At 35.0% G+C, this 9,104-nt stretch overlaps 1 protein-coding gene across 2 annotated transcripts in view; it reads right to left on the minus strand.

Annotated features, from left to right (window-relative positions):
- Positions 1–5,830, minus strand: part of LOC137490822 (NLR family CARD domain-containing protein 3-like) — an 81,695-nt gene extending 75,865 nt beyond the window's left edge. The window contains exons 1-4 of one of the 2 annotated variants that reach the window (XM_087249813.2): positions 5,750–5,830; positions 5,068–5,118; positions 4,613–4,714; positions 4,345–4,449 (exon numbers count right to left, since the gene is read on the minus strand). In XM_087249813.2, coding sequence (XP_087105939.1) covers positions 4,345–4,449; positions 4,613–4,714; positions 5,068–5,111 — 251 coding nt within the window. In that variant the 5' untranslated portion in view covers positions 5,112–5,118; positions 5,750–5,830. Of the gene's footprint in view, positions 1–4,344; positions 4,450–4,612; positions 4,715–5,067 lie in introns of both variants that reach the window. The other variant, XM_087249814.2, reaches the window with a different exon arrangement.
- Between the last annotated feature and the right edge of the window lie 3,274 nt (positions 5,831–9,104).

Below are 9,104 nucleotides of genomic sequence, written 5' to 3' on the forward strand. Positions count from 1 at the left end.
GTGTCATGATTTATCTTCTAGTGTCGTGATTTATCTTCTAGTGTCGTGATTTATCCTCTAGTGTCGTGATTTATCTTCAAGTGTCGTGATTTATCTTCTAGTGTCGTGATTTATCCTCTAGTGTCGTGATTTATCTACTAGTGTCGTGATTTATCTTCTAGTGTCGTGATTTATCCTCTAGTGTCGTGATTTATCTATTTTTTTCGTGATTTATCTTCTAGTGTCGTGATTTATCCTCTAGTGTCGTGATTTATCTTCTAGTGTCGTGATTTATCTACTTTTTTCGTGATTTATCTTCCAGTGTCGTGATTTATCTTTTAGTGTTGTGATTTATCTTCCAGTGTCGTGATTTATCTTTTAGTGTCGTGATTTATCTTCCAGTGTCGTGATTTATCTTTTAGTGTTGTGATTTATCTTCCAGTGTCGTGATTTATCTTTTAGTGTTGTGATTTATCATCCAGTGTCGTGATTTATCTTCTAGTGTCGTGATTTATCTTCTAGTGTCGTGATTTATCTTCTAGTGTCGTGATTTATCTTCTAGTGTCGTGATTTATCCTCTAGTGTCGTGATTTATCCTCTAGTGTCGTGATTTATCTTCTAGTGTCGTGATTTATCTTCCAGTGTCGTGATTTATCTACTTTTTTCGTGATTTATCTTCCAGTGTCGTGATTTATCTTCCAGTGTCGTGATTTATCTACTTTTTTCGTGATTTATCTTCCAGTGTCGTGATTTATCTTCTAGTGTCGTGATTTATCTTGTAGTGTCGTGATTTATCTTCTAGTGTCGTGATTTATCCTCTAGTGTCGTGATTTATCCTCTAGTGTCGTGATTTATCTTCTAGTGTCATGATTTATCTTCTAGTGTCGTGATTTATCCTCTAGTGTCGTGATTTATCTTCTAGTGTCGTGATTTATCCTCTAGTGTCGTGATTTATCCTCTAGTGTCGTGATTTATCCTCTAGTGTCGTGATTTATCTACTTTTTTCGTGATTTATCTTCTAGTGTCGTGATTTATCTTTTAGTGTCGTGATTTTTCTTCTAGTGTCGTGATTTATCTTTTAGTGTCGTGATTTATCTTCTAGTGTCTTGATTTATCTACTAGTGTCATGATTTACCTTCTAGTGTCGTGATTTATCCTCTAGTGTCGTGATTTATCTAATTTTTTCGTGATTTATCTTCTAGTGTCGTGATTTATCTTCTAGTGTCGTGATTTATCTACTAGTGTCGTGATTTATCTTCTAGTGTCGTGATTTATCTTCTAGTGTCGTGATTTATCTTCTAGTGTCGTGATTTATCTATTTTTTTCATGATTTATCTTCTAGTGTCGTGTTTTATCCTCTAGTATCGTGATTTATCTATTTTTTTCGTGATTTATCTTCTAGTGTCGTGATTTATCTACTAGTGTCGTGATTTATCCTCTAGTGTCGTGATTTATCTACTTTTTTCGTGATATATCTTCTAGTGTCGTGATTTATCTTCTAGTGTCATGATTTATCTTCTAGTGTCGTGATTTATCTACTAGTGTCGTGATTTATCCTCTAGTGTCGTGATTTATCTACTTTTTTCGTGATATATCTTCCAGTGTCGTGATTTATCTTCTAGTGTCATGATTTATCTTCTAGTGTCGTGATTTATCTTCTAGTGTCGTGATTTATCCTCTAGTGTCGTGATTTATCTTCAAGTGTCGTGATTTATCTTCTAGTGTCGTGATTTATCCTCTAGTGTCGTGATTTATCTACTAGTGTCGTGATTTATCTTCTAGTGTTGTGATTTATCCTCTAGTGTCGTGATTTATCTATTTTTTTCGTGACTTATCTTCTAGTGTCGTGATTTATCCTCTAGTGTCGTGATTTATCTTCTAGTGTTGTGATTTATCTACTTTTTTCGTGATTTATCTTCCAGTGTCGTGATTTATCTTTTAGTGTTGTGATTTATCTTCCAGTGTCGTGATTTATCTTTTAGTGTTGTGATTTATCTTCCAGTGTCGTGATTTATCTTTTAGTGTCGTGATTTATCTTCCAGTGTCGTGATTTATCTTTTAGTGTTGTGATTTATCTTCCAGTGTCGTGATTTATCTTTTAGTGTTGTGATTTATCTTCCAGTGTCGTGATTTATCTTTTAGTGTCGTGATTCATCTTCTAGTGTCGTGATTTATCTTCTAGTGTCGTGATTTATCTTCTAGTGTCGTGATTTATCTTCTAGTGTCGTGATTTATCTTCTAGTGTCGTGATTTATCCTCTAGTGTCGTGATTTATCTTCTAGTGTCGTGATTTATCTTCCAGTGTCGTGATTTATCTACTTTTTTCGTGATTTATCTTCCAGTGTCGTGATTTATCTTCCAGTGTCGTGATATATCTACTTTTTTCGTGATTTATCTTCCAGTGTCGTGATTTATCTTCTAGTGTCGTGATTTATCTTGTAGTGTCGTGATTTATCTTCTAGTGTCGTGATTTATCCTCTAGTGTCGTGATTTATCCTCTAGTGTCGTGATTTATCTTCTAGTGTCGTGATTTATCTTCTAGTGTCATGATTTATCTTCTAGTGTCGTGATTTATCCTCTAGTGTCGTGATTTATCTTCTAGTGTCGTGATTTATCCTCTAGTGTCGTGATTTATCCTCTAGTGTCGTGATTTATCTACTTTTTTCGTGATTTATCTTTTAGTGTCGTGATTTTTCTTCTAGTGTCGTGATTTATCTTCTAGTGTCGTGATTTATCCTCTAGTGTCGTGATTTATCTACTTTTTTCGTGATTTATCTTCTAGTGTCATGATTTATCCTCTAGTGTCGTGATTTATCTACTTTTTTCGTGATTTATCTTCTAGTGTCGTGATTTATCTTCTAGTGTCGTGATTTATCTTCTAGTGTCGGGATTTATCCTCTAGTGTCTTGATTTATCTACTAGTGTCATGATTTACCTTCTAGTGTCGTGATTTATCCTCTAGTGTCGTGATTTATCTACTTTTTTCGTGATTTATCTTCTAGTGTCGTGATTTATCTTCTAGTGTCGTGATTTATCTACTAGTGTAGTGATTTATCTTCTAGTGTCGTGATTTATCTTCTAGTGTCGTGATTTATCCTCTAGTGTCGTGATTTATCTATTTTTTTCGTAATTTATCTTCTAGTGTCGTGATTTATCTACTAGTGTCGTGATTTATCCTCTAGTGTCGTGATTTATCTACTTTTTTCGTGATATATCTTCTAGTGTCATGATTTATCTTCTAGTGTCGTGATTTATCTTCTAGTGTCGTGATGTATCCTCTAGTGTCGTGATTTATCTTCAAGTGTCGTGATTTATCTTCTAGTGTCGTGATTTATCCTCTAGTGTCGTGATTTATCTACTAGTGTCGTGATTTATCTTCTAGTGTCGTGATTTATCTATTTTTTTCGTGATTTATCTTCTAGTGTCGTGATTTATCCTCTAGTGTCGTGATTTATCTTCTAGTATCGTGATTTATCTACTTTTTTCGTGATTTATCTTCCAGTGTCGTGATTTATCTTTTAGTGTTGTGATTTATCTTCCAGTGTCGTGATTTATCTTTTAGTGTTGTGATTTATCTTCCAGTGTCGTGATTTATCTTTTAGTGACGTGATTTATCTTCCAGTGTCGTGATTTATCTTTTAGTGTTGTGATTTATCTTCCAGTGTCGTGATTTATCTTTTAGTGTTGTGATTTATCTTCCAGTGTCGTGATTTATCTTTTAGTGTCGTGATTTTGCTTCTAGTGTCGTGATTTATCTTCTAGTGTCGTGATTTATCTTCTAGTGTCATGATTTATCTACTAGTGTCGTGATTTATCTTCTAGTGTCGTGATTTATCCTCTAGTGTCGTGATTTATCTTCTAGTGTCGTGATTTATCTTCCAGTGTCGTGATTTATCTACTTTTTTCGTGATTTATCTTCCAGTGTCGTGATTTATCTTCCAGTGTCGTGATTTATCTACTTTTTTCATGATTTATCTTCCAGTGTCGTGATTTATCTTCTAGTGTCGTGATTTATCTTCTAGTGTCGTGATTTATCCTCTAGTGTCGTGATTTATCCTCTAGTGTCGTGATTTATCTTCTAGTGTCGTGATTTATCCTCTAGTGTCGTGATTTATCCTCTAGTGTCGTGATTTATCTACTTTTTTCGTGATTTATCTTCTAGTGTCGTGATTTATCTTTTAGTGTCGTGATTTTTCTTCTAGTGTCGTGATTTATCTTTTAGTGTCGTGATTTTTCTTCTAGTGTCGTGATTTATCTTCTAGTGTCGTGATTTATCTTCTAGTAGTGTGATTTATTTTCTAGTGGTGGATTGTTGGTTTACACAATACAGTCCATGTGTAATCAATAATGTAAAACACTAAATACCTTTTGGCAGATGATGGTGTTTTCTCTCTGAGGTTTGGTGGTTGACCTTTTGAACGGTCACTTTTCAGAGACACAGAGCTGGACACACATGATCCTGATCTCACACTGAAGACACAAACACACCAGTGGAGAAGGAGCATCACAACCTCACGGTGCTGTTCAAGGTCTAAGACTAATCTTAAAGTATTGTTTAATTATATATTTTTTAAAAACCTGATGAACACTGCTAAGATTTTTTGTGTGACCAATAATGTAAACCTCAAAATACCTTTGGGCAGATGATGGTGTTTTCTCTCCGAGGTCTGGCGGATCTTTTGAGCAGTCATTCAATAGAAATACAGATCTGGACACATATTTTCCTGATCTCACCCTGAAGACATAAACACACCAGAGGAATCGTCAATGAACAACACATTTGACTCTAAAACCTTTCATTCTGTATTCTGATTTCAATCAAAATGTTTATTAAATCTGATCAAGCCTTAATTCAGTTGTTGTACAGGACTTTAAACAGCACAAATTACACATATTCAGCTCTGGTAAATATGTCACCAGATCAAGCTGTCTGTAATCTAGAATGATCTAAACACATTTGCTGAAGCTGTAAACTGAAGCTTTGTCCATCATTTGATCAGGCAATAGCAACACAAATAAGTGCATTGTTGTTGGTCTTTGTTCTTCAGTGAAAGTGTTGAAATAATGGTGTAAAAACAGAGTCAATACCTGTGTTTCTCTGAGAGAGAGTCCTTTACTCGCTCCTCTGCCATACTGCAGCTAAAACACCAATGCAGACATTAGCAGAGCTTTCAGGAAACTATCATACACACACACACACACACATATATATATAGTCATTAACATGAATGCAGTTGGTTTAACCCTGATCTGACATCTCAGCTGTTTCACATTTGATTTAAGGTAAATGCATGTTATATAGAGTTTATCAAGAGAAGTTCAGGTTCAGCCAATTGTTGATTTAGTGAGTATTAAAATGTCTCTCTACTAAAGAGGCTATTTGGTTAATGAGTTACTCTGACAGTAAAGGGTTAAATGCAGTGTTGTTTAAGGATCATCAGCTTGTTGTTTTTCAGCAGCTTTTCTTCCTGTTCAACTGGAAGGTCTGCTTTAACTTTACTTTTGATTTGGTGACTCTGAATGTTTAGAGTTATATTTAATGCTGAATTATTGGACACTATTGAGTCAGTCTGATATAGAAGAGAACAAACACTTTAAAGGGATTAAAAATAAAGCTTTTAGACACAGTGTTTAAATGAGCGTGTTTGACTCAGTGTTTAATCTGTGTTTGAGGATTTGATCTTCAGGATCAGACATTTAAATCACATTCACACATATAAACCCTTCATCATCTCCACAAATCAGCGTAATGTAGAAGTGTTAAACTCACATGCAGAAGTACAGACGCTCTTGTGCAGCAGGAACACAATCTGAGCTCTTTCACTCTTTCACTTCACTAAAACACACCTGTGTGATCTACAGGTACATCCTGAAATATTACTGGCTCCACAGAGTGACACTGACATGAATATTCATGAGACTCACCTGTCTGTGGGCGTGTCCTGAACACGAGTGTGTTGAAGCAAGATTTAGAGAAGGTATTTAAGATGAAATCTGAGAGGTCTCTGAAGAATATTTAGAGTAATGTTGAACCTGTAAAATAAGATTAGAGGTTTCTATATAAATGAGTACACCTCATACAGATCTCTCTGCTATATTATTATTATTTTCTATAGGATGCTGTTTAATAATATTCAATAAGAGTGTTTATACAATAGATTAGTCAGTACCAAAGGCAAAACTGAACTAACTGAACAAAATAACTGAAGATCACAGTGAAGAGAAACAGCACACACAAATGAATAATGTTTAACCAGAGGAAAAATCAAGAAAACCATTAAACAGCATTACATTCAGTTCAAATGTTGTAGTTTGTCTTTTATTTATTGTTTGCAGCACATAATGTGAATGTACATGTGTTATCTCTCTATTTCTGAAGGGGTTTTTTAGACTCTTATTTTAATCAATATATCTGTTTGTCTACACTTGCTATTACAATACTGATGTTAAATACTATTTTTTTGTGGTCATTACTTAAAATTCAGGATAAATGTCAATAAAAATATTAATATTTCTCCTCAGAAACTAAGACAGGGTTGTCGTGTCTTGGTTGTTAGAAATGATTTATTATTATCAGTAAAATCAAATTTAGCAGCTCTTATTTATTTATTTGTTCTTTTTATTATATGTTTAAAGGCAAATAACATTAGGGCAGTGGTGCTCAAACTGTGGCAGGCTTCCTTTAGTGGTACGCGGAGGAATGAAATATGTCATGTACATGCTACACATATTTCAAAATGTATCTAAAATGATGGATATAATATGCCGTATATGACATATAGCCTATATTTCTGAGGTAATCTGCCACGTGTTTTTAACTGTGCAGAGTTGTAGCTGCTTTATTGGGCCTACTACGCTACTGTATTTCAATACTGCTCATTTTGGTGGTACTTGGAGAGACAATTTTTTTCTGAGGTGGTACTTGATGAAAACAGTTTGAGAACCACTGCATTAGGGAATACATAGTTATGCACAAATCATTATAAAAGGGAATGTTTAAATTAAATACAGATAACATTGTCATCTTAATAGATTTTTACAGTAACTCTGTATTGAAATCAGGGAATGATTAAAACCTTTAAATCGGTGGAAAAGAGTTCACAGATTCAGGATCAGTTAGCACAAACCAAAGCAGAAAAACTGAAATAAATCTGACATACCTTGATCAGAAATCTAAAAAGGAGAGTAAATGCTGAAGCCATTGTGGTCCAGCGGTCAGCACGTTTCATTATGACGCCGCTGACCGGAGTTCAAACCTCACCCGAGTCATTTATTTTCATTTTTAGTGCTAAGACATGTAATACTGTTTGGGTCACTTATATAGGTGTACATATTTTATCTTATCGTGTGAGCACCGTTATAAAAGGACTGGATATCTATAAAGAGTTCAGCACAGAATATATATTCAGATATTGCAGGAAAGGACGTTGTGCTGTTGTAAAGAATAGTGTTGGAGATTCAGCTCCCCTTTAATCTTAAAAGCAGCTGTGTGCTTGAAAAAGACGTGATCGTGTCATTAGAAACTGAACTGGAAATGACCTGAGTTTAATATAGTCAGTTGTGAACTGAGGTGGGCCGATCTAAGCCTTGAAACTCCAGGGCTGTAAAGGGGCTTTATTTCTTAGCCACAAATTTTTAATTAATGTGTCAAAACAAGCTGAATATAGCTGTATACATGCTCTTTTTGTTTAAAAAAAACTTTTCTGGCTAAAGGTTACTGATCACCAGTTAACCAAACAGCGAGTTAATCTCCTATTAAAGCAATCTTATTATATATATATATATATATATATATATATATATATCCCAGACAGCACACATACGTTGGGCCGACGTCGGCCGAAGGTCAACACGTCGGCCCCTTTAATTCTAACATCGGTATATGGTTGGCCAAACATACACATGATCGTTCGGTTGTGTGTTCTATTGTTCCAGCTCAACAAACGTCGGCTCTGCATCGGTTAACGACCAGAGGCCGACGAAGCACTTCATAAGCACTTTATCTCTCATGCCCATGAAAGAATCCGGCAACATATTTGGTTTACAAGTTTTTGCGTGCATAATAAATTAGACAAATGCGCATCATGTCTACTGCGTCGGTCGGTCCAGCTTTAAATAGCCTACATTAATGCAGTAAAACTGACCAAAATGCCTACAATACATGATTTCAATTCATTAAAATATAAAAAGTTTTGTTGTTATGCTTTAATAATGAAAACGTTGTTTTTTTCTGGTGTTAACTGCTGTTTGCTTTTTTTTATTGTGGCTTTTTCTAATAGGCTACATTTTTCCCAGTGTAAAAATCAAGTAGCCTATGTTCTGCATTTCGGCTGTTTAATTAAAATAAACACCTTTTTACAGAGTGACATCTTTGTTTTATATATACTTGCATTTATATCCCAGACAGCACACATACGTTGGGCCGACGTCGTGCCGATTTTCAAAATTCCATCGGTGCGATGTCGCTCAGGAAGCGTTTGTTAATTGGCAAAATGTCGCCGCGACGTCGGCAAATGATCGGAAACGCTGTCCGGCCGATGTTAGGACGACGCAACCGGAAATACCGGCCGCGCCGCGGAGGCGCTGTTCTCAGGCGTTTTGCTCATACTTGTGGACCACTAGCTGCAGCAGCTGCTTATTTATAATAAACACGACACACCACTCTCAATAACAGTTGAAGATTTATTAATATTGTCACAAACATACAAATAGATTAACATACTTTTATCACACATAACCATGTTTTACCACGTTTAAAACAAAACCAACAAGTTTTACTATAACCATGGCTGAACTACTGTGCAATAAAGATTTTAAATACAAAGTCCATTGCAGCATTTACATTAAGACCATAGGAATATTTACAAGTACTTCAAAACATGTACACTAAGGGTGACTATAGTTTACTATAGTAAAAACACAAATAACTTGTGTCAGCACATGTTATAATGCTTATAATTTCTTAAATAGTGTTAAAGAAAATGCATGTTTCCAAGACTATAATTTTAAAATACAAGATAATACCAGTCATGTGTTCATTATCCAAAAGACTTTCCTCAGGGAGTTACAATAATAAAAGAGTACACAAACACAAAAAAAATACCAAGCAAACAATATTTACAGTA

The sequence above is a fragment of the Danio rerio genome, chromosome 4 (genome assembly GCF_052040795.2).
Source record: "Danio rerio strain M-AB ecotype USA chromosome 4, GRCz13ab, whole genome shotgun sequence".
In the NCBI taxonomy this organism is placed as follows: Eukaryota; Metazoa; Chordata; class Actinopteri; order Cypriniformes; family Danionidae; genus Danio; species Danio rerio.